The sequence below is a fragment of the Dendropsophus ebraccatus genome, chromosome 6 (assembly GCF_027789765.1).
Source record: "Dendropsophus ebraccatus isolate aDenEbr1 chromosome 6, aDenEbr1.pat, whole genome shotgun sequence".
NCBI lineage: Eukaryota > Metazoa > Chordata > Amphibia > Anura > Hylidae > Dendropsophus > Dendropsophus ebraccatus.
The window spans coordinates 28,009,876-28,036,447 of NC_091459.1; the positions used below are offsets into that span (position 1 = coordinate 28,009,876).

At 44.5% G+C, this 26,572-nt stretch overlaps 1 protein-coding gene across 5 annotated transcripts in view; it reads right to left on the minus strand.

The window, feature by feature from the left end:
- LOC138794725 (gamma-aminobutyric acid receptor subunit rho-1) overlaps positions 1-26,572 on the minus strand; it is a 99,971-nt gene that overhangs the window by 56,897 nt on the left and 16,502 nt on the right. For 3 of the 5 annotated variants that reach the window (XM_069973566.1, XM_069973564.1, XM_069973565.1), the window contains exons 2-3: positions 16,126-16,201; positions 12,145-12,526 (exon numbers count right to left, since the gene is read on the minus strand). The exons of 1 other annotated variant lie outside the window; for it this stretch is intronic. In XM_069973566.1, coding sequence (XP_069829667.1) covers positions 12,145-12,266 — 122 coding nt within the window. In that variant the 5' untranslated portion in view covers positions 12,267-12,526; positions 16,126-16,201. Of the gene's footprint in view, positions 1-11,575; positions 11,668-12,144; positions 12,527-16,125; positions 16,202-26,572 lie in introns of those variants that run through there. One more of the 5 variants, XM_069973567.1, reaches the window with a different exon arrangement.

A 26,572-nucleotide genomic window follows, 5' to 3' on the forward strand; every position in this document is an offset into this window, starting at 1 on the left:
TCCACATCTTTAATGAGTCACGGGTCAATATTAGCAAATATACTGTTATTAGTTCCTACTGGCTATTAGTTCCCACAATATACTGGCTATTAGTTCCCACAATATACTGGCTATACTGACATACTGACTAACACCACCGCTGCTACTGAATAAGATCTTCTGTACACAGATCACTATCACCTCATCCAGTCATCCATAGAGGTAGCCCCAGCTCTACACAGGTTCTGTACTCTATATACAATACAGTGCAGTTATATGAAGTGACTCACAGGGGACGTCTTCTCTGATCGGAGTTCTTCCCTTTTTATCTTCTTCTCCATCTGTTCTGGGCCATTATGCGAACTTCTCCGAGCCACAAATCCACAGAATCTGCCAGAGAAACATATTAGGCTCCTCACTCTGTCACCATCCTCATCTCTCTACACAATGCACATCTGTACTGGCCCCTTTACACCCTCATTTGACTCATTTGATATATATATCCCTTATAGTATATGCCCCCTCTGTGTAGACACCTTATAGATGGTCCTTTGTTCAGTCCTCCATATAGATAGCCCCCAGTGTTGTCCATGCTCCATATAGGTGCCCCCTCATGTGGTCCATTCCCCCCATATAGCCCCCTCATGTGGCCATTCCCCCCATATAGCCCCCTCATGTGGTCCATTCCCCCCATATAGCCTCCTCATGTGGTCAATTTCCCCCAAATAGCCCCTCATGTTGTCCATTCCCCCTATAGCCCCCCTTATGTTGTCCATCCCCCCCAATAGCCCCCTCATGTTGTCCATCTCCCCTATATCCCCCCTTATGTTGTCCATCCCCCTATAGCCCCCCTTTTGTCCATCTTCCCTATAGCCCCCCTCATGTTGTACATCTCTCTTCTAGCCCCCCTTTTGTCCATCTCCCCTATAGCCCCCCTCATGTTGTACATCTCTCTTCTAGCCCCCCTTTTGTCCATCTCTCCTATAGCCCCCCTCATGTTGTCCATCTCTCCTATAGCCCCCCTCATGTTGTCCATCTCTCCTATAGCCCCCCCTCATGTTGTCCACCCCACCCCCCCATAGCCCCCAGTGCTGTGATTAAAAAAAAAAAAACACAACTCACCTGTCACCACGCTCCCCCGTCGGTCGCGGGCCTCTTCTTCCCTCTTCCCTGGCAGGCGAGAAGCTCCTGGTCCCGGGCAGCATCATCACCACTGAGTTCCGTGCGCGCCGCAGCGGCTGGGACTTCCGGTATGCGTTACGTGTACCGGACGTCCGAGCTGCTGCACTGCTCACAGAGCTCAGTGGTGATGATGCTGCCCGGGACCAGGAGCTGCTCGTCTTTTGGGGGCGGCACGCTTGTGATCGCAAGCAAGACTTGCTAAATGCGGTCACAAGAGTGATTGACAGGGCGGGAAGCCTATGGCTTCTCGCGCTGTCAATGGTAACACTGCTACATTTAACTGAAAGCGATCATTGCGATCGCTTTCAGTTAAGAGGGCAGGTGCAGCAATCGGCGGCTGAGTGGGCCCCCCAGCAGCACGGGGGGCCCCGCTGGGCTTACTAGGTGGAGACCACGTTGATGTGGCCTCCAGCCCTGTGTCCCCTGACTGGGGGGCGGGGCCCACTCCTGCTCGGGGCCCACCGGGGAAATCCCTTTCTGCAGGGTAGGCGACTGCCACTGGGGCCCCCCATGAGTCATAGGCCCCCAGGCAGCCGCCTACCCTGCAGAATGGGAAAGACGGCCCTGTCCAACGCTCCCTGTCAGAACTTCCAACCTCATTGAAACACTATAAATTAAGGATACTACTAGGAGAAATAGGAACTGGGTGGATCAGCTCACCTTGCTTCTGTGAAAAACTGTGTCTAATTCGAAAGGGTGGAGGAGGGTGCACGGATCCCAAGGATAGCAAAGGTGTTGATTTACACATGGAGACAAAGGGAACAGTTTTTTGATCCAGCACTCCAAGACGTGTAGAAGACTCTCAATATTAAAATAGAACTTTTAATTACTCATTAAAATTATAAAAACAACGCGTTTTGCGCAGTGGCACTTAATCATGGTCACCATGGACCATGATTAAGCACCACAGCGCGAAACGTGTTGGTTTTATAACCGGTGACTGCAGGGAGCGTCCCCCCCACCTGAGAGAGGGAGCACAGTGGCAGCATTTCCTCCCCCTGCCGCCGGACACCTCATTCCTCCCCCGGATCTCAGCCCGACGCCTCCCTTCATTAGGCCCCCCAAACATCAGCCCGTCGCCCAACACCCCATGACCGCCCCCTCCCCTCCCGGACCTCTGCCCGCTTGTTGACCCCCCCCCCCGGACCACAGCCTGCCGCCCGCTAGGACGGGTGAGCTTATCCCTACTACTACTACTCACATCATGCCCTGATGGCATTTCATGATGGGAGTTGTAGTTTTGCCACCTGCAACTATCCAGGTGGAAGAACTACTACTCCAGTCATGCCCTGATGGCAGTTCATGATGGGAGTTGTAGTCTTGCCACCTGCAGTCATCCAGGTGGAGGTACTACTACTCCCATCATGCCCTACTGACAGTACATGTGGGGGGTATAGTTTTGCCACCTGCAGCCATCCAGGTGGCAGAACTACTACTCCCATCATCAACTGTCATCAGGGCATGATGGGAGTAGTAGTTCTTCCACCTGGATAGCTGCAGATGGCAAAACTACAACTCCCATAATGAACTGCCATCAGGGCTTGATGGGAGTAGTAGTTTTGCAACCTGTGGCCATCCAGATTGCAGAGCTACAACTCCTATCATGTCCTATTGGCAGGTCATAAAGGGAGTTGTAGCTCTGCGACAGATTAAAAGATGACAGCATAGGAGGGGGAGGCAGTGGCAAGATAGAACTGCATCTCCCATCATGGTGTGTGTGGTAATATGCAGGATTACAGTACATAATGGGAGTTGTAGTTCTGCAACAGATAAGAGGATGACATGTGGCACGAGGGGGAGATTGTGACACACTACAAAGGGGGGAAGGGGGCATGGTACATGAGGGGGACACGGTGGGGCAGTACATGAGGGGGAGATGGTAGCACGGTACACGAGGGGGAGACGGTGGCACGGTACACTAGGGACGATGTGGGTACTTGTGATTTTTTTCTTTCTGATCAGGAAATCCTAAAGGCATTTCCTGATGGTTCCCTGAAGGTAAAAATGGATTACTGTCAGGAAATCCTGATACTTTCCTGATGCCATTTGAGGCCTCCTGATCAGGATTTCCTGACAGTAAAAACTAACATGGACGTGTGAATAGGGCCCTATCAAACATGGTGTAAAGTGAAACTGGCTCAGTTGCCCCTAGCAACCAATCAGATTCCACCTTTCTTTCCTCACAGACTCTTTGGAAAATGAAAGGTGGAATCTGATTGGTTGCTAGGGGCAACTGAGCCAGTTTCACTTTACACCATGTTTGATAAATCTTCCCAAATTTCTGCTTACTTTCCACATTGGAATACCACTTTATTGTATCCTATTTCTATGCCTGTAACTTATATACTTTTGTAATAACCTGTATTATTTTATTTATGCTACAGTGGAAATCTACACATTCTTGTTAAAATGCCAGGGATTTGTAATAAAATAAAAAAAAAAACAGACCAAGAAGAATAATTTCAGAACTTTTTCCACCTTTACTATGACCTATAATCTGCATGCCTCTCAGAAAATTCAGTGAATCTCTGGCTGCTATAAAGCAGTCGCAGAAATCTACACCAGCTCTGAGCTGGTGTAGACTTTCACCATGATTTACTCCTGCTAGTAAGTGTAAATCATGATAAATTGATCGGCTTGTGCAAACATCCTCAACTTTTTGCATACATACGCCCCTCCTTTGTGGTTTTGTTGTGTAGTTTGTGACAAAACTGACTGATAAACTGCTAAGAATTCCCTCCATGTGCAGTTCCAGCTACAGAAAAACAGTGCCAAAGCATAATGCTAACAAATGTTCACATATGTGATGTCAGCTCACCTGCGTCATCCCAGTGCACAGATCCACACTCGGTCCAATGTGCAGCAATATATTCAAATGTGATGTCCCACCACGGGTGTTACTAGTAGAGTCACCCTTCCCAAAATCCTGTACTCCAAGTGTAAGTGGCGATGTAGTCGTACTTAAGTTTTGCCACTAGATGTCGCTAGTATGTATATCTTGTACCTATGTGTTGCACAGCTGTAGTACTCAAGGGGTTATTGTTGTTTGTGTCTTGTGAACCAATGAGAGCTCTTTTTTCTTCTCTACCTATGTCTTTTCTTCTCTTTCACTCTCTTCTCACCCACTCACAGGTAGTCACATGGGGAGAGGAAGTGTTAGTGACTCTTGGTCACGTTGTTGAGCAGAAAGTACACAAGCCAGAACAGTCCCTTCAGCAGCCAAGTTGGGCCCTGGCTTATGCCAGGTCCCCTATCAGAGGACAAGTCCGATGTAGTCTGAGGTGTGATAATGAACAGACACACATTGGAGTTTAGGACACCTGTTTCTTGAAGGTACCACTTCAACACACTATGCAGTGTTAGACACTCTCAGAGAGATAATCCCAGCCCACGTGAGAACAAGTCTAAAGGTGCAGGACGGTATCCTATAACAGAGGAATTGATCCGGTTAGAGCAAAAGTTGCTAGAAGCCTACGTATTCTCTCTCGCAGCGTGGGTGTAACCAGAAAACTCTGACCACTCTGCTTAACTCAGGTAACAAGGTCTGGGGCTTGTGGCACCCTCAAGCACGAGTCGTCCAACACTGGTGGGCAAAGAGTCAAAACACGGGCACAAGTATTCTATCTACTCTCAAGTATTCTACTTATTCTACTTCTAAAGTTCTGGCAGATCACAGTACTACATTGGGTTGGGACTCTCTCGACATTCCTCCTCTCTACTTCTCTGATCTTTTTCTACTTCTCCACACGCAACCAAATCGGCACAGGTATTCTACCTTTCAAGCTCTCAGCAAAAGTCTTGTCAGTCAAGTCCAGAGTTTATCATCAAGTCAGAAGTCTATTGTATGCTACTGTATCAAGTATTCCTGCAGAAAAGAAGAGTTTATTTATTGTAACAGGATTCTTATCCAAGCACCTACACAGCAACAACACCTTCCTTGGTTTATCTCCCCTTTCTGTTGGTGGCGGTACTGATAGTCTGTGTGGGTCACAACTCTACTCCGGATCACCATGATAAGCACCAAAGGGACCCCCTCCCAACCCGGGAGGTCTCCGACCACAGGGGAAAGGGTATAGCCAGCCTCTCTAAAATAAAAGCAGGTGTGCCACCATACCTGTGTGCCCAACCGCCACTGGCGTCACGACAACCTAAGATCTGGCTGAGCTATTCCCCGATCAACAACTTCAGAAGTGGCGTCACACCTCACCATATGGCAAGTGACCGATCGAGCCGGGGCTGCACCACACAAGAATTAGAAAGTTATCCTTCACTTGATCCTGCAAGTTAAAACTTTCATTAAATGTCCATTGAAAATCCACCAATAACACTCAGTGTAGTGACCCTTGGTGTCAGGTGGTACCCGGGGTCACTGCACTTGAATGTTAGCAATGGATTTTAAATAGACATTTTATAAAAGTTAAAAAGTATTTACTCAAAGTGCAGGATCCCTTTCTAGTACTTCCAAAGCATAATGCTGCCTCAACCATACTTCACTGTGGGTATGGTATTAATTAGAGGTCAGAGAGGTCCATGGTGACTGTCAGAGAAGAGAGCCCTCGATGTGAATGTAAATTAACTCTTTGTTGTCCTGTTTTGCTGCTTTTACTTTCTCTCTCCATAGGAAAACCATGAAGACGGGGGGAGAGCTTCAAACAGCTTTTTCATGATAAAAATTCATTTTTTGGCTAATAAACCCAATTACAAAGTTTCTTAAAATCGCCTGGACTATTGATTTCTGCAACAAAAATTTTAACAACAGTGACACTTTAAGGACAAAATCTTGATGACTTATTATAAACTCCTATTTTGAACTCCATAATGATTAATCGCTGCCCAATGTATTGTTCTTTCAGCCAAAGTTAAATTCCATCATCTCCCTGTAGAATTATAAGGCAGATATACAACTTTCATAGTTGTTAGCCAACACACATAGTTCTTAGCATCCCCTTAATCGAAAGAGAGGCATACGTTGCTGCTCGACACCTCCGCTAGCAGCTAATCTCTCTTAAGAACAAGAATTTTGGACGTTAAAGTTTAACATTGTCCAACATCATTGGCCCAGCTCCATACACATAAGGTTGTTGTCCAGTCCTGCCAACTTGGTCAACTTCTCTTATGTGTAGTTCGGGAATTAAAAATATATATTTTAAATAATAGGTGGTCTAAACCTATATAGGTCTGTAATTTACTTTTATAAAAAAAAAAAAAAAAAAAAAGTTCTGTTAGACTTTTATACCTTTTTATTCACAAATGGAAGTTCTGCAGTTCACATTACATTGAGGGTGCCCTTACAAACACCTTTTCTCTGGCGTTTTTCAGGCCAAAAAAGAAAACACCAATGCGGCAATTTTTTTTATGCGTTTGCATTTTTCTGGCATTTTTGACTCTGTGTGAATGATCTTTTTAGTGGTTTAGGCGTTTTTGTGTGCAAAACTTTTTTTTCCCTCTGCCATCACACGACCTAATTAGTGTACCACAAAAGGTTACAAAAACGCCAGCAAAAAAATACCATCTGCATAGAAATGGTCTTTGAGACAACCAGAACAATCCCATTGAGGTCTATGGTAGAAAAAAATGCCAAAAAAAAAAAGCCAGCACATTCTCAGCATGCTGCATTTTGGAAAAACTGCCAAAGAGCTTCAAAAACACCAAAAAGGAGAGAAAAATGCCAGACACAAAAAAACGCTATGGGCCACACGTATCATCCTGCGAACGGATGATTTTCGGCGGAAAGTGCCGATTTGCGTATTTTTTTATACGCAAATGGCCGATTTGCGAATAAAATATTCGCAAATCGGCACTTTCCGCCGAGTACGCCAGGACTCAGAGTCCGTGCAATTTACCATCCGTTCCGCCCAAATATACGCCGAAAACCTACTCCAGTCCTCAGCTGGCGTAGGTTTTCGGCGGTGCGCACCGGCGCGCACGGGATTTATGTAGAGGCAGTCCGCCTCTACATAAATCTCCGTGGGGGCATTTTTAAGTCCGGCGTAAAAAACGCCAGACTTAATAAATGCCCCCCTATGTGTGTAAGGAAGATCAGAAACTTCCTTCGAACTCTGCTATCCACTGGCATTTTTGCACAAAAAAATGGCGTCATTAATGGCATTTTGCCAGTATTTTAAGACAGTGTGAAACCAGCCTTGCACATACTGCCCACTGCCCCCTCCAATTTATGTTGAATATGCTGGAGCAGCCACCGAATAATAAAAGTGTTTGGCATCACTGCTCGGTACATGATGCATGCAGTACTGTATGCTTTACCACTGGGGTACAGGAGCAGGGACCTCTCCCTTTGAGTTCCTGCTCCTGTAGATACTTTCCTTGGTGCCCTGTACTATTGATGACTATTGATGACTTCTCAACGTCTCATTCAGGCTCAGCAGTTCACTACAGTGGTCAAAAAAATTCTAAGCCATACCTAGCTATAAATTATTTGCCTATACCATTAATATGACTCCCACAGAGTAGCATCATCTGCTCTTGTGTGAATACATCAGTCTTAAATAAGCCCTTATGATTGGCAGCTTATGAGGCTCATTAGGCGGCTTATACACTTAGCTCTCATAAACACAAAGGAGACACTTCCATCAAGGGCCGGATTAAGGTTGGTGGAGGCCCTGGGCAACAATTTTGTTGGGGCCCCCCCCATTTTCTTCCCCCACAAATAAACCATACAGTGATCTATACAGGTGGCTGATTACTGTAGGGGACTTAGCAGTCCAGAGGAAGATGCCAGGCCGTAGAGACAGGATTGGGGAGGGGTGAGCATCGCAGTGTGTTCCCACTTAATTCAATGCGAGAACACAGCACTTTAGCACTTTCTGTGCTCTCCTGCCCACTGTGTTAGCCACCACATCTAGCATATGCAGTTGTGAATCACAGGCAGACCTGGACTTGCAAGTCTAGGTCCCATCTTCAGTTCCCAACCATATAAACTACCTGAAACAGTAAAGAGCAGAAAGTACTTAAAGGGAACCAATCACCGGAAAAACGCATATAGAGCTTTTGAAATGTGCTGTTAGAGCACACAGCACACTTGCCACACGTGTTTCCATAGCCTCCGGGCCTTCCCCGTGTAAGCCGCAAAGTAACTTTATAAAACTGGCGCCCTGTATGCTAATTACCTGAGGTAGTCACCTGGGCGGTGTTTGGCTAGCAGGTAGTCACGGTCCCCTGGGCGTTCTTCCGCTGTAATCACGCCCCTCTGGGCGTGATTCAAATGGCCGAGTAGCTGTGACATTCTGATGCCGGCCGCCGCCGCACATGCGCAGTGCAGCCGCTTCCATTCCGGCGGTACTGCGCCTGTGCAGAATAGCCTCGAATAGCCTGTTAGCCGGAGTTCGAGGCTATTCTGCACAGGCGCAGTCCAACCGGAATGAAAGCGGCTGCACTGCGCATGTGCGGCGGCGTCCGGCATCAGTACGTAAGTGCGCCGACGTTGGGCACGGCGCGCTCCCGAGTGACGCCACAGCCACTCTGCCATTTGAATCACGCCCAGAGGGGCGTGATTACAGCGGAAGAACGCCCAGGGGACCGTGACTACCTGCTAGCCGAACACCACCTAGGTGACTACCTCAGGTAATTAGCATACAGGGCGCCAGTTTTACAAAGTTACTTTGCGGCTTACACGGGGAAGGCACGGAGGCTATGGAAACACGTGTGGCAAGTGTGCTGTGTGCTCTAACAGCACATTTCAAAAGCTCTATATGCTTTTTTCCAGTGATTGGTTCCCTTTAAAGGTTGTGTATAATCTATAGCGGATATGCTACATGTGAATATACCCTAAGGATCATGGCATATATAGCTGCACACAGGCTACATGTCATATGCTGCACACAGGCTATATATACCATATGCTGCACACAGGCTATATATACACCATATGCTGCACACAGGCTATATACCATACACTGCACACAGGCTACGGCTGCGTTCACACTACGTATATTTCAGTCAGTATATTTCAGTCAGTATTGCAACCAAAACCAGGAGTGGATTAAAAACACAGAAATGATCTGTTCACACAATGGTGAAATTGAGTGGATGGCTGCCGTATAACAGTAAATAACTTCCATTATTTCAATATAACAGCCATTGTTCTAAAATAACAGCAAATATTTGCCATTATATGGCGGCCATCCACTCAATTTCAACATTGTGTGAACAGATCCTTTCTGTGTTTTTAATCCACTCCTGGTTTTGGTTGCAATACTGACTGAAATATACATATACTGACTGAAATATACGTAGTGTGAACGCAGCCTATATATTGTAGGCTGCACACAGGCTATATACCATACACTGCACACAGGCTATATATCATAGGCTGCACACAGGCTATATACCATACACTGCACACAGGCTTTATATCATAGGCTGCACACAGGCTATATATCATAGTCTGCACTCAGGCTATATATCATACACTGCACTCAGGCTACATGTCATATGCTGCACACAGGTTATAATATATATATATATATATATATATATATATATGCGCCTATAGTATATACCGTTGCTCTGATATATGCCCCCATAGTATATGCCCTTGGCTCTGATATATGCCCCCATAGTATATGCCCCCTGCTCTGATATATGCCCCTATAGTATATAACCCTGCTCTGATATATGCCCCTATAGTATATATCCCTGCTCTCATATATGCCTCTATAGTATATACCCCTGCTCTGATGTGCCAATACAAAACAAAACCTCATACTTACCTGAGTGAAGTCCAGTCATCTGGGCAGATGACAGGTCTTCTCTCTTCTGGCTCTTCTCTGTTCCTTCAGCCTGTCAGCCACTGTGACAGATGCTCCGGCATGCTCCATGATGTCACATCCCTGCTGCAGAGATTAGGTTTCCTTGCTAAGGTCCCATGCAGTCCTCTCCTCAGTGAGGGGGAGGGGCAAGGGGGAGTGAGGACCTCAGCAGGAGACAGGCACCTGGAAGCTTGACAGGAAGAATCCATTCAAAGACCCACCAGGGGGGAGTCTGAGCCTGCCGGGAGGGAGATGCTTACACAGGATTAACCCTACACCTCCCTCCCTCCCTGGACAGCATGCAGTGTGGCCAGTGCTGTGTCCAGGTAGGGTTTCCACATTCTTTTTGCGCGTGGGACTGGCTCCCAGACACCACTTCTGGGTTTGGGCTGGTGGAGGCCCCCTAGTGGTGGAGGCCCCTGGGCGCGTGCCCCTTGTGCCCTCCCTTTAATCCGGCCCTGCTTCCTTCACTTTATCACAAATGATAATTCAGCCTTCTAGTAGCTGCTCACCACACTACAGTGGTCCCTCAAGTTATAATGGCATCAGGTTTCAACATACAATGGTCCTTGCTAGTCCATTGTATTTTGACACCATACTCTACATTCAATGCCACAGACAGTCCAGATCTGTGAGTTTTAATGACTGGAAGAGCTGACCGTCCAGAGTAGGCATCTCACTGGTAAAACACCTGTATTACTAAAGTACATTCAAGAACTGGCTATTAGTGCCTCTCTACAGTATGGTATGTTCTGTGCTGCTCTTAACCTGTGCCAGAATAAGCTGCTCCATAGGACACCAGGTAAGGGCTGCTCCCTGGTATTTTTGTTTGACCCTGAAGAAGCTCCTGTCTTCTACACAGAAAGTGAATTACAGCTTCCAGTACCCCTTTCTGGCTTTTCTATATAATGACTGAAAGTGCCAAAGTTTTGTACTTTACTTCTAATAAGAAAATCTCAAGTCTTCCAACACTTATCAGCTTTTGTATGTCCTGCAGGAAGTTGTGTGTTCTTTCCAGTCTGACACAGTGCCCTCTGCTGCCACCTCTGTCCATGTCAGGAACTGTCCAAAACAGTAGCAAATCCCCATAGAAAACCTCTCCTGCTCTCCAGACTGGAAAGAATACATCTATCTATCTATCTATCTATCTATCTATCTATCTATCTATCTATCCAGTACCCCTTTCTGGCTTTTCTATATAATGACTGAAAGTGCCAAAGTTTTGTACTTTACTTCTAATAAGAAAATCTCAAGTCTGCCAACACTTATCAGCTGCTGTATGTCCTGCAGGAAGTTGTGTATTCTTTCCAGTCTGACACAGTGCCCTCTGCTGCCACCTCTGTCCATGTCAGGAACTGTCCAAAACAGTAGCAAATCCCCATAGAAAACCTCTCCTGCTCTCCAGACTGGAAAGAATCTATCTATCTATCTATCTATCTATCTATCTATCTATCTATCTATCTATCTATCTATCTACTTATCTGTCTGTCTGTCTAGCTATCTGTATATATATATATATATATATATATATATATATATATATATATATAAATTTACAATGGTCATCCTAGAACCAATAAATATTATAACTTGAGGGGTAACTTGTATTTTTTTTCTTCAGTAACAGTAAGGTGATATTACTCAACCTCATATATCGCTATAACCGTCTTCAGTTTTCCTGCAGAATCGAACATTTCGGAATTTTCAGCAATATTTCTGTTTCAGTAAAGCAGGACAGAAGTATCTGGTTTTAAAATCATCTGCCATGTGGTGCTGCAACCCAATGAACCCAAGACCGTAAATCTTTCCCCTTCCCCCACATCTGTGTCAGAGCTACATGCATTCTGGGTAAGCTTCAAAGCAGTTATTATGTTTGCACAATTCATTCGTGCTTATATTAACCCATTAAAGAACAAAACCATATTTACAAAAAATAAAGTTGTTCGTACGTGGAAATTCATAAAAACACAATTCAGTCATATACATAAATACATATAAATAAATATAAAATTAAATTAAAAAATATAAATAAATATAAAAAGATATGCCCAATGCTAGGCTATGACATAGAGTTATACAATACAGGAGATTCTACTCATTAGCCTTAAAGGGTCTTTACAAATTAGGAAGGATTTACATTCTAGTTAACAAATATACTAGTCATAATACAGTACCAGCTACTAGCACCTACATAGAAAAGTGGATGTGTACTCACCTGCCTTGCTTATACACCTCAGGTACGACTCTTGTCTGTAGATGAACTCTACTCTGTGCAAACACACTCGATGCCCAAAGAACAAACAGAGTACAGATCCCAACAAATCTTGTAGTCAGCATGATACCTTCGAAACTACGTCCCAAAAATAGTCCTCAGACGAAACACCGAGACTAAATTTTGTTTTTTGTCTAAGACATTGGTGGGTCATCTCATTATTAGAAGGATGTTTACCCATACAGAAAGGAAACGCCACTCAGTATTTAATCTGGATGCAGGGGAAAGCAATTTCCACTAAACCTATAAATCCATCTACGTCAGATGGCTGGGATTTTCAGGCTGGGGCGAATTCACGTCTCTTTCAGAACAGCTTTTATGCATGCTGCTTAAGGCAATGGAGAAAAAAAAATTGTTAAAATGGAAGTTGTGGAGCAGAGATCATTTGCAGAAAGCTTTAACTGAGCAGTAGTCTGGTAATAACCTCCAGAAATCAGTCACTTATAATAAACGTCTCCAGAGAGGCTTGTTTAATACACCGTCATACAGAAAATCAATAGCACGGATATAGAAAGAAAGCGACACGGAAAGAAAGAAACAAAGCAATGTAGAAAATCATATTCTGGTTAAAAAAAATGTCAGGTAGTAAATGGGTAAAAATTGTTGATGGTGTTGTAATATAATAGAATTTCATAATAATTTTGAAAAAATTAAATATAAAGTAAATATTAATTTGATAAACATTCATGTTGCATACTTTATAGGTAATGTTTTGTTTTAGAGTTCAGTTACTAATATGCTCACTTTGTTGCATTGGAACTCATCTGTGTTTGAGACTGTATACGCAGGACTGTGACAAAAGAAAAGTGGCTCTGTTGCCAGGTCCCTTGATTCCCTTCCTCCTCATTCCCATCTGATAGGGAGCTCGGCCAGGATGAATGTCTGCTTTACAACTCAACCTGGTAATAAGGGGATGTTGACTCGTTTCTAGGTGTTAGTAGGACCAGGGCCACAGTATAGGAGGGTGTACCAGGGCAAGGGGGAAGTAGGGGCTCCCACCAAAATCAGCTAAATGATAATAGTAGGTCTAGCAATGTGTGTTGCTGTAGCATAAAGTCCTCATCTTCTCCAGCAGCCACAGCCCGCACAGCTCTGGGAGTCGGGTTGTGACATCACCATTTTATCCAGGAAGTGACATCACCATGTTATCCAGGAAGTGACATCACCATTTTATCCAGGAAGTGACATCACCATGTTATCCAGGAAGTGACATCACCATTTTATCCAGGAAGTCACATCACCATGTTATCCAGGAAGTGACATCACCATGTTATCCAGGAAGTCACATCACCATGTTATCCAGGAAGTCACATCACCATGTTATCCAGGAAGTGACATCACCATTTTATCCAGGAAGTGACATCACCATGTTATCCAGGAATTGAAGCATTGATGCAGTAGTAAGTGCAGGAAAAAAAGAACTTTATAAGCATTTCCCGGAATAATTGTATATTGGTGATTTGTATAACTTTTGGGGGGCAACACAATACTTAATTAAAGCGACTCTGTAACCACAATCTGATCCCCCCCCCCCTCCCCTAAACCACTTGTACCTTTGGATAGCTGCTTTTAATCTAAGATCTGTCCTGGGGTCCGTTCGGCAGGTAATGCAGTTATGGTCCTAAAAAAAACCTTTTAAACTTGCAGCCCATGCCAAAGGGGAGTATCTGTGCCCTAACTTTGCACCACCCCTCCATCCCTCCTCCCCACCTTCTTCATCATTAGGAATTCTCCAGGCATTCCGTATTTCAGTATTCAGTATTGAAAAAGTAGTCCACTTCTTTTTTTGTGTAGTTAAGTGTGTTGAGAAACGGTTGCATCAACTTGGCACAATAGAGCAATTTTTCAGAAGTAAATTTGGGCCATTATGTGCAGTGTCAGACCCTATACTCACCATGCCTCCTAAGTCGATCACCATTCAAAAATTCCGCCGGCCGTGATCCCCGTCAACCCCGTCCGCGTCTTCATCTTCTTTATCACTTCCGGGTTCCCACGGCATGAATGAGAGCGAAAAGGCTGCCGATGCAGAGAACTAGGACTCGTACTAACCTTCCTGGCAGTCTCCAAACTGGTGGGGCCGGAGGTGGTAATATTTGCCCAGGATATATATACGTGAGCACGAGAAGTTCTTCTTTTCAAGTATCTATACCACAATCCCGGCAGAATACTGTACTGACAAGGGCCCCTACACTACCCTCGCTACAAACATTTTCTCAATTTCAACTCTTCCTGTAGTCTAACTCAAGTGTTATACTATTTTTTTGCACTAAGCACAGGTGAGCAGTTACCTTGCACTGAAGGTTCTTGAGTAAAGTATCAACTGTTGGTTAAGTGCTGGACTTTGTCACCTTACACACAGTTGTTCTTTTGTCAACCGCAGTGCCCGTGTGTCCAGAGCTGGGAATCACCACTCCTGGCCACCATAACCAAACCACCTCAAACACCAGAAGGCCACCAGCAGCCACAACACCAGTGTGCAGCAGCCCAGGCCATGACAATAACAAGTTCACAATAATCGGTTTTGCTCTTGCAAAAGATTGCAAGCTTCTCATTTCTTTACTGGTGATAGTTACTTGGCAGTTTTGGCCTTTAGATATAGAATACTAATATACTTTAGCAGAGTCTCTTGAGTAGCTTTAGTCAACTGAAATTGTATAGTAGATAAGAAAGTCTCTTAAGTAGTTTTGAGCTTAAAAACTTGTACAGTTGACTAGGGGGTTACCAGGGTGGCCTGTCTGAGAAGTGCAGAACTCTGTCAGGGTGACTTGAATTGACTTGCCGGAAGAGATCACAGAGTGCCTGATCCAGGAACACCGGCCTCGGGCTAGGACATCTTGGTCGAGCTTATCCCTCGAGTTATCCCAAGGTGATTGACAAGTGGTCAGCGGGGCAATTCGGCTATCAGAAACTTTTCCAACCACAGGGGAGAGTCTTTTAACAGCTGAGAGGACTTCCTGATGAAGATACTTGAAGAAGATCAGCTCCCAGACGTAGACAGGATATCGTTTGCCATTTAGTTGTAGTTGCCCCAGTGGAAGTTTAATCCTGCTGAAAGAAACTTGAAGAAGACACAGCTTGTAGCCTAAAATATCCAATACTAAACTAGATTAGACTAAGAAACAGCTTGTGGCTGCCCCCACCAGAAATTATAGACTCGAACAGAGTTGTTTTGCTATTGGTGTGAAACAGTGTGAGGTACCTGAGAAGCTTATTGGTGGGAAGCTGCTGAGTGTGTGTGTGGAGCTGCTGGCAATCATTCCTCTAGCACTGACAAATACACTTAAAGGCAATATAGTTAGCCCCCCATTACCTATAATGTGCTAGCAACAAGACAGAGAATATTCAGTGGCGGCATTTTGTGGTAAAATAGTGGTACTTCAGTACTAGTAGACTTACATAGAAAAAAAAAAGGCTACAGTATATACCTCAGTGCCAACTGGACTAAAGGAGAGCCCAACAGTGGCACATGGGTTCCAGGACACTGCAATAGGATCCTGCTCCAAAGCCTTTTTGACTGTCAAAAATGGTGGTCTGTTCCTGGGGTTATAACAGGCTGGCATTACTAATACAAAGAGCCCTTTGTATTGGCCCTCTCTTGCCTAATAATGCAAGTGTATTACTACCCCAGGCAAAGACCGCTGGTACCAAATTCATTTCAGTGTTGGGGTGTAATGGGGTTATGAAAGGGGGGGGGGGGGGGTTAGCATTAGTCATTTATCAACTACCACTAAGCCTCAGCTTAGTAATGGATGCCTTCTGCCAAGCCACGTGTAAGAAAAAAAAAATGAATACACACAAGTTATTATTTTTTTTTTTTAATTTTAAATAACCCACTCCAGAGATCTCTCGCTAATGCAAAAAAACAAAAAACTTTATCTTTCCGTATAAAGATAAAAAAGGTTAAGAAAAAAAAAACATACATACCTCTTACATGTCACTTCTTTCGGAGGAATACGCCGGCCCATAGAATGGTGTCTATGGAGCCGGCGGAAAGGCATTCCTAAGAATCAACAAGAACAGAAAAAGGCATTTTTTTAATCACAAAAAAAAACAAAAAAAAACCCCACAAAAATGGGCCTATGCTGCACCAAAATACATAAAAACATGGATGAATCATGTAAGCACAGAACTACAGACCCGCAAAGAAAGAGCCTCCCATAATACACACCCTGGACCTGGCAATAGTTTAAACGTGCAGTATTCCCCCTGGTGGACAAAGAGTTATTGCCCTTGTATACACTTAGTAATTGGATGGAAAGTAAAGTGCAAAAGTGCTAAGCTAGACAGGTATGTCCAAGCAAATGAGCGGGTAATGAAAAAGAATCCAGGCAGAGTATACTGTGGTGACCCGGCAGGGCCCCCCTAAACCTGCATTGCAGGTAAGGTGACTCCCTCAGGTTCACACAAGTGGGATGAGGTATCCATTGAAGTTAGCATTTTTTCCCACTAGTTGTCACTACTTTGTTTGTATGTTAGCTTACTCTTTGCCCAGTTGAAGTATACCAAGGGTTAAATATTGTGTTGCCCTTTACCCACCCACAGGTGCAGGTGCTTTCCCTCCTTTCTCTAGCCTATCTTCTGCTCTCTCTCTCTACACACACAGGTTCAGTGTGAGAGGGAGTAACAGACAAGTCTCAGCTGAAGCCAAGCCAGGGCCTGGCTTTGGCCAGGTCCTCTGACAGGAACACAACTACACAAGCAAGCGACAGTTCTTCGTTATGAGGAACAGAACCACTATGCAGTGCTAGAACTCTACAGGGGAAGAGGAGCCGCACAGGGAATACCTTGTCCATGCCAGGAACCTCTTTAAAAGTGCAGGACAGTTTGCTTAGCAGCCATAGGAACTGACCCCAATGGAACAAAAGGTACGGATAGTCTACGTATTCTACTGTGAAGTGCCAGACAACCGGGAAGTCTTGGGAGTTGTCTTAGCCCAGATAACAAGGCCTTGGGCTTGTACTATCCATCTAGCATGGGTAGCCCGCAACTAGGGGGCAGAAGGTGGTTAGACTAGAGTTCACCTGTGAGTATCCTCTATTTCTCTTCTACACACCTCTACTGTTACAGGCAGAGTACACCTCTATATTGGACAAGGCCCCTCAAGCAACCCCTCTCCTCTGCTCTCTCTACTGCAACACTCTCTTCTTCAAAGCATCTTATCTCTACCTCAACTACAAATACCTTAGTCACTTGTAGGATTTTTTTTTTTTTGTATTGCACTGGACTGTATTGCCACCAAAGTATTTTCCTTGTATTACACTACGTCTTCCCAAGTAAATTGTTCTATTCTTTTAAAGCATTGGTCTCCGGCCTATTCCTTGTGCACCCGCACCCACACACATCTGTACACTCGGGTTAACCTTTCTTACTGTGCCGCCGCGGTGCTAAACTGTCTAGGGTGGGTCCTACACCACTTTAGGCTACTGTGGCAAGTGCCCAAGTGACCCTAAACCCACTCAGCTACCACACCACCGTTCCTGCTCACTCAGTGGTGAGACTCAAGTTAAAACCTCTCACCTTAGGCCGTGCTTTACCACATATACATACGTTATACTTGCAATACACCTCCAATGGGGAAGACGGAAATCATGTGGCAAACAGAAGGTAACCAGAAAAATTCTGAGACGTATACAGCCAGGGAGTCATTAGCCCCAGGGCAATAAACTTAAAGAGGATGTCCCCGTGTCCCCCCACCCCCAGAGGTGGGGTGCAGTATACTCACCAGATTACTGTCCACCCCGGCTGACATCTTGGCTCGAACGACGTCATCTTCGGGAGGCCGGCCGGACCGCTCCCGAGGTGGAGGGACACGGGGAAGGGGGCCATTCACTTGCATAACACACATTACAAAGTTGTATAACTTTGTAATGTGTGTTATTTAGTGAATATTTTTTAAACGACGCACTACCCCTTTAAATCCTGGAAGAAGCTGCATATAGCAGGGAAACATGCGGCGGGTCCTGGGGCTCCTGACTCCCTGGCTATATACATCTCTGCATTTTCCCGGTTACCTCCTATGTTTCACAGGATTTCTGTCTTCCCCATTGGAGGTGTATTGCAGGTATATAGTATCCGCTACCTGGATTCTTTTTCATTACCTGCTCATCTCCTTGGACACACCTGTCTAGCTTAGCAGTTTTGCACTTTCCATCCAATTACCTATGTGTTTACAAGGGCATTAGCTCTTTATCCTTCGGGGGGAATACTGCATGTTTATACTTTTGCTAGGTCCAGGGTTTGTGTTCTGGTAGGTTCTTTCTTTACTGTTTGCGCGGTTGTAGCTCTGTGCTTTATGTGATTTGTCCATGTTTATTATGTCTTTGGGGTTACGTAGAAGTTATAAGGAATTCCTAGTTTACTGTCTCTATTATACAGTAGTTTCCACGGCACCCCACGATAATAGTGTAGGTTGATGTGTAAACTACACAAAGGAGTATGGACATCTGGCAACTGCAGATCTTTCTACTTCTTGTAAGATGTGTTTTGTTACTAGCATAATCCAGTGAGCAATGATGTATATGCATTGCTACTCCTACGTTCGCAGGCCATTCATGTGTGTTGGGGGGATTGGTTTGTGATACTTTGCCTTGCCCAGGTTTTGCCATGGGTAATGTGTAGTTATGTCGGTACCATAGGTTAGAATTTCTTATCTGGAGTTAAAGGAGAAGTTCGGCAAGCCTGCTGCGAGTATGTCTTCTCATTTAAAATGAATTACAAGGGATCCACAGCGGATTTCGCTGCAAATTCGCACAGTAAAATCCGCTGCGGATCCGTTACATGTAAAGCTTCCCTAAAGGGCAAAATGTACTGATGTTTTTTGGGGGGGCCCTTTGGGTTTGGTCTTATGACATCGGGGTTGCAGGGCCATTCTATGGCCTCCCTTCCCTGCTTGTGCACGCTTTGCGGGATTGGCGGTCGCTGACCGACACAGTGTGGAGATAGTGTAGTTACCCATGTGAACCAGGAGACTGGTACGTGGTACATGGGGCAATATGGTTTGATCAAATTATATACCAACATCCTGGTGTTGGTTTTTAAATGTGGCCGAGCAGCATTAGTGTCAGCCATAGGTGTGATGTGCAACAGCTCCTTTCTCTCCATGTCGTATTTTACTTTTTTCCCTTTACTGAGCAGTTGGCACTCCTCTTTGTTAGACCCACATGACCCAAATTAGCAGGAGACACCTGTGCACACATGTCAAGTACCTCCTATCTTTCCCATTCTACCTGCAGGAGCTATGGTGAGTAAAAGACCATATTCACACTTGTGTTGTTTGGCGGCAGCTTTCTCCACCGGTGGTTCCTACTGGGTTTTGGGGGGGCCCTTTGGGTTTGGTCCTGTGACATTGGGCTTGCAGGGCTATTCTATGACCTCCCTTCCCTGCTTGTGCACTCTTTGCGGGGTTGGCGGTCGCTGACCGACACAGTGTGGAGATAGTGTAGTTACCCATGTGAACCAGAAGACTGGTACGTGGCACATGGGGCAATATGGTTTGATCGAATTAGATACCAACATCCTGGCGTTGGTTTTTAAATGTGGCCGAGCAGCATTAGTGTCAGCCATAGGTGTGAGGTGCAGCAGCTCCTTTCTCTCCATGTCGTGTTGTACTGATGTGCTATCCAGAGGATAGCTCATTAGGACTGATCAGTGGGGTGGCACACAGCACCCACAACAATCAGCTATTCGTTGCTGCACTACATAGTAAACGGAATTGAGTGTAGCAGTGGCGATGTGTAACTGCAGCTCAGCTCTTGTTAAATTGAATATGGGCCGAAAAACAATAAATAATACAACAAATGAGGAAACGGCACCATCTACTGGTAACACAGCTAACTGTAAATACTAGGTGTAATGTAATTCTGTGAAATTCTGAAGACCTGGGACATTTCAAACTCACAATTTTCTGGGCTACTGTATACTTCCGTTCAGTTGACTGACTCTGAATCGTCTCTACAGACTTGCATGCATGAACAATACAGTACTGAATCTAAAATAACAAAAACACTATATACACTTGTCTTCTGTTGCTCAGTCTACCAGCATCACTCTGGTCTGGCCTTTGGCAACAATAACAAGGCAGTATTAAAATGCAATCACGTTTAAAGGTGCAGGAAGTTGCTATCATTGCATTGCATGCCCTCATACGACAAATAGCTGCACAGTGTCTTAGAGATTGTGGAGAGACTATGCAGCTATTGGCACAATGAGTGTGACTTAGCCCAGCTCCCTCCCCATGTGTCAGAAGTGGAAGGGAGTGGGGAGAAAAAGTTGTAGTGCAGGGGAGCCAGAAAACCCCTTTAGCTTCTATATAAATACACAGAGAAGGCCTAACTGCTATATGGAGGCACAAAGGGGCCTGATTACTATATAGAGGGTATAGGGCCTATGTTCTATATGGAGGCACAGAGGAGTCCTACAGTATCTTCTATAAAGAGGCATGGGGGGGGGATGTTGCACATCTATTATATGAGGGTACTGATGGGGGCCATTCTATTATGTGAGTAGAAAGGCAAAAATGCAGCCCTTAGGGATAAATACACTATGTGAACAGCCCATGTGTCTAAATACTCCAATAATGTCTCCTTAGAGTAATAATGCACTAACTGTCCCCTGATACAGAAATAATGTCCCACTGTGTCCCATATAGTAATAAGTCACCTGTGCCACCCTACAGTAATAATGTCCCCTTGTGGCCTCATACAGTAATGATGCCCCAACTGTTCCCTCATGTACTTACAAATGTTGCTTGTGCCCTCCATAGTAATAATGCCCCTGTGCCCCCTGTGCTTCTGTACTACTGTGACCAGACAGGAAAAAAAACCCTTATACTTACCTAGTCTGGGCCCCATGATGAATGGCACATAAGCTACAGGGAGGGGATGCTCAAGGGGGGCGATTATGTTACATCATTTAGTCTGCCAGTGCTGGGAGGTCTGAAGGACCTGCAGCCTTTCCTGCGATTAAACAGTAAAGCAAGGAATTGACAGAATTGACAATTGACTTCATCTGTGTCCAGAGGTCGAAAATGCAGTTAAATGAGTCAATGGCCTGGAGATCTAGGGCATTGGGATAAAAATACAGTGTTTGTACCCCAGATAAACTACACTAAATTATAAGAAAGTGGAAGCATTTAATATCCAAAAACCAGTGATAACTTGTACCCCCCAAATGCCTGGTACCAGCAATGCCCCTGGCTGAGAGTAAATAGGGAAAAATAAGAAGGACTAAGAACAATTTTTGTGTTTTTTACACACTGAAAATCATTTAAATCAAGGAGACTTACATGATATATGTATCAGATATTCCCCATTTGTGCCATATTTTTCCATGGCCAAAAATGACACCTGTAAATCCATCCTAAATACCCATGTAGAGGAAACGCTGTAGATTTACTGTATGGATTTACACTGGGAGAGTTAGCAGCACATTATAATTCCAGCCATGTGGAGAAATTGACCTGTTGATTTTCTCTATGCTTAGGGTGGCCTCTACTGGATTTTATGTGCAACTGTCCTGTAGAATGAAGCAATTTACTTTACTGCTTGTTAACTAAATATTTCTAAATCAGCAAAATAAATGAATAGGGGGATGAAACTGGAATTACACCTTAGTTCTATATCTACAGTATTTTCACATAAAGACCACAGTTTGAAAATGTAGGTTGCCCCTGTGTAGCTGATCAAATGGGCTTGCACATCCAGTTCAAATATAATCATCAAGGAAAACTGACAGCACATAAATGAATATATATACCTGCTTACAGTTATAAAGTTACTTATTAATTTCCCGGACACGGTGTCATGGAGAGGTACCTTTGGGATACTTTGCCCAGGGAATAAAAGATGATTTTTACATGGCTAGATAACATAGTGGGTAGGTAATCTAGCTCCCCTCACACAGTAGTTTTTTCCCATTAGGTGGGCTGGACTGCAGTAGGCCCCCTTAGTCTGTAGGAAGATATAGTTTCTCCCTGTAATTAGGTAGGTTCCCTCCAAGATATGGAGGCTGAACAGGATGATTAGAGAGGAGGCCACAGGACTGATATGAAGAATATCTATCTACCTACCGACCTACCCAAAGACATACCTGCTGGGGAGGAAAACTACCTCTCTACTGGGAGAACTACCTGCCTACTGTGTGTCGGGGGGAGGGGGGAGCTCATATAGACATTCCTGCATATTGTGAAAGGAATTACATAGTTGCCTACTGGGGAGAGGAAAACTATCTACCTAAGGAGATTCCTACATTGTATGTTCTCATCAGGCTCCATGCCCTTCTCACTCCTCCTCAGCCTCTTTGCCCCCTTCCTCATTATCCTCCTTAGCCTCATGTCCCTTCTCCCTTATCCTTATCCATAGCCTCCTTGCCCTCCACACTCATTCTCCTCCTCAGCCTCTATGTCCTTCTCCCTCACCCTCCTCAGGAGGGTGAGGGAGAAGGACATAGAGGCTGAGGAGGAGAATGAGTGTGGAGGGCAAGGAGGCTATGGATAAGGATAAGGGAGAAGGGACATGAGGCTAAGGAGGATAATGAGGAAGCGGGCAAAGAGGCTGAGGAGGAGGAGTGAGAAGGGCATGGAGCCTGATGAGAACATACAATGTAGGAATCTCCTTAGGTAGATAGTTTTCCTCTCCCCAGTAGGCAACTATGTAATTCCTTTCACAATATGCAGGAATGTCTATATGAGCTCCCCCCTCCCCCCGACACACAGTAGGCAGGTAGTTCTCCCAGTAGAGAGGTAGTTTTCCTCCCCAGCAGGTATGTCTTTGGGTAGGTCGGTAGGTAGATAGATATTCTTCATATAATATTTATTATTAATTCTGTACACATGTTTACATAATTTTAGATCTAGGTCTACACGTTCTGTTTACATAGCACATAGTGCACTTTATGAACTACATTCTTTTTTGTTTTTATAATTGTATTACAATAACACTGTTTAAATGTCCAATGAGGGGTATACAACATCCTGCTCGCACATATACTCCACTAAAGTATCCGTGGTAGTGCGCATGCCCGAATGACTTCTCTGTCTGTGGTGCGCGGCGGCCCAGGTAACCGGCGGCGGTGTCATGTTACCCATGATCATGTGACCGGCACTGCCGGCTCACGTGACCAGGGCCGTGACGCCGCTTCCGGTTTGGCCGTGGCGCACTCACAGTGATGAGATGGAGGACGGAACATGCGCCGAATGAGCCACAGGTGTTGAGTAAGTAACAACGGGGAATGATTGGTGGGATGATACTATTTATACCCTTATCGGATGGGACGTCATTACCCCCGGACGAAGGCAACGAAACGCGCATCGGGGTGGTGGCGTCCTGGAGGATATACATTGCATACTATTATAAAAGGTATTTAACTGTCTGGATCCCTTGATTTGATGGGGAAATAATATTTGATGAAGGGTGGATCAGAGACTTATGAATTATCTGTGGGCTGAGTCCATGAATTGAATGCACTTGCACTTTATTATTTATCACATTTACTATAGTGTCCTAATATGTGAATACATCCCCCTGTTCTGTGACATTTGTTGTCGGTCAGAGATTCCAGCATATATGATCTGGTTACTTTAGAAACATCTCCAGGATAGTCACTGTTCTTTTTAATGTTTGGTCTGTCTCTCTCTTTTATGTTAGTGGTTTTTATGTATATTCAATAAAGATATATATGGTATTTGCTACGAAATTTCAGCATTTGTTCTCTTTTTTGGTATAATTTGTGTTTGCTGTAGTGGCGGTATAACGGCCGATTGCAATGGACCTAGAATTATTAGTATGAGTATCTTATAGGTATACAACCATTGCATGTAGACAAAACCGTGAATTTAGTCCCTTATTATGTGGGTATGTCCCCCTTGTAGGCAGTAATTAGGTAGGTTCCCTCCAGGGTATGGAGGCTCATCCGGAGGATTAGAGAGGAGGCCACAAGACTGATATGAAGGGTAAGGGAGGAGGGCAGAAAGAACAAGCAGGAGGCCCTCCTGCTTGTTCTTTCTGCCCTCCTCCCTTACCCTTCATATCAGTCTTGTGGCCTCCTCTCTAATCCTCCGGATGAGCCTCCATACCCTGGAGGGAACCTACCTAATTACTGCCTACAAGGGGGACATACCCACATAATAAGGGACTAAATTCACGGTTTTGTCTACATGCAATGGTTGTATACCTATAAGATACTCATACTAATAATTCTAGGTCCATTGCAATCGGCCGTTATACCGCCACTACAGCAAACACAAATTATACCAAAAAAGAGAACAAATGCTGAAATTTCGTAGCAAATACCATATATATCTTTATTGAATATACATAAAAACCACTAACATAAAAGAGAGAGACAGACCAAACATTAAAAAGAACAGTGACTATCCTGGAGATGTTTCTAAAGTAACCAGATCATATATGCTGGAATCTCTGACCGACAACAAATGTCACAGAACAGGGGGATGTATTCACATATTAGGACACTATAGTAAATGTGATAAATAATAAAGTGCAAGTGCATTCAATTCATGGACTCAGCCCACAGATAATTCATAAGTCTCTGATCCACCCTTCATCAAATATTATTTCCCCATCAAATCAAGGGATCCAGACAGTTAAATACCTTTTATAATAGTATGCAATGTATATCCTCCAGGACGCCACCACCCCGATGCGCGTTTCGTTGCCTTCGTCCGGGGGTAATGACGTCCCATCCGATAAGGGTATAAATAGTATCATCCCACCAATCATTCCCCGTTGTTACTTACTCAACACCTGTGGCTCATTCGGCGCATGTTCCGTCCTCCATCTCATCACTGTGAGTGCGCCACGGCCAAACCGGAAGCGGCGTCACGGCCCTGGTCACGTGAGCCGGCAGTGCCGGTCACATGATCATGGGTAACATGACACCGCCGCCGGTTACCTGGGCCGCCGCGCACCACAGACAGAGAAGTCATTCGGGCATGCGCACTACCACGGATACTTTAGTGGAGTATATGTGCGAGCAGGATGTTGTATACCCCTCATTGGACATTTAAACAGTGTTATTGTAATACAATTATAAAAACAAAAAAGAATGTAGTTCATAAAGTGCACTATGTGCTATGTAAACAGAACGTGTAGACCTAGATCTAAAATTATGTAAACATGTGTACAGAATTAATAATAAATATTATATGAAGAATATCTATCTACCTACCGACCTACCCAAAGACATACCTGCTGGGGAGGAAAACTACCTCTCTACTGGGAGAACTACCTGCCTACTGTGTGTCGGGGGGAGGGGGGAGCTCATATAGACATTCCTGCATATTGTGAAAGGAATTACATAGTTGCCTACTGGGGAGAGGAAAACTATCTACCTAAGGAGATTCCTACATTGTATGTTCTCATCAGGCTCCATGCCCTTCTCACTCCTCCTCCTCAGCCTCTTTGCCCGCTTCCTCATTATCCTCCTTAGCCTCATGTCCCTTCTCCCTTATCCTTATCCATAGCCTCCTTGCCCTCCACACTCATTCTCCTCCTCAGCCTCTATGTCCTTCTCCCTCACCCTCCTGCTTGTTCTTTCTGCCCTCCTCCCTTACCCTTCATATCAGTCTTGTGGCCTCCTCTCTAATCCTCCGGATGAGCCTCCATACCCTGGAGGGAACCTACCTAATTACTGCCTACAAGGGGGACATACCCACATAATAAGGGACTAACCTAACTACTGTGGGTGACATACATTCCTATTGGAGGACATAACTACATAATGGGGGAAATCCTTAACTACTATGTGGCATACCTGCTTAATGGGAGACATAACCAGGCAAGTCAAGATATCATGTGAGCTTGTATATATCTTATTTTTCCTTTCAATCAGATGAAATATAATTATTACAGTAAACACAAAGTTCCAAATCTATAAAAGGTATACAATTGTTCCTGCAAGTTGTTTCTTGAGATTGGTTTGGATGTGTGACAATTACTTGTCTATTTCTTCCTTACTTCTTGCAGAGACCATAACAAATGTCAAAATATTTAAGCCTTTAGTTTAATGGCATGTCATGACATCGACGTGTCTAAAAAAAAAATGATTACATTGCCATTTCAAGTCAGCAAAAATAGCCCTGAAATATGCTGGCCCATCAAATAGTTTGTAGAGAACACACATGGCAAACGCTGTTTTCTCATGGAAGCACCACACATTAAGGGGAATGACAAAGGTAACCTTTCAGTACATAGAAAAAGCAAAGAAGTTATGATTTAGAACATATTACAATGCCTTGTCTAGCAGCAGAAGAAGAGGACTGCACAGGCAGAAAGGGCCGGTGAATATTTAATATTGCAATCATCTGCACATTTTTCACATGGTAAATCCCTATGTTTATGATCAAAATTAGCAA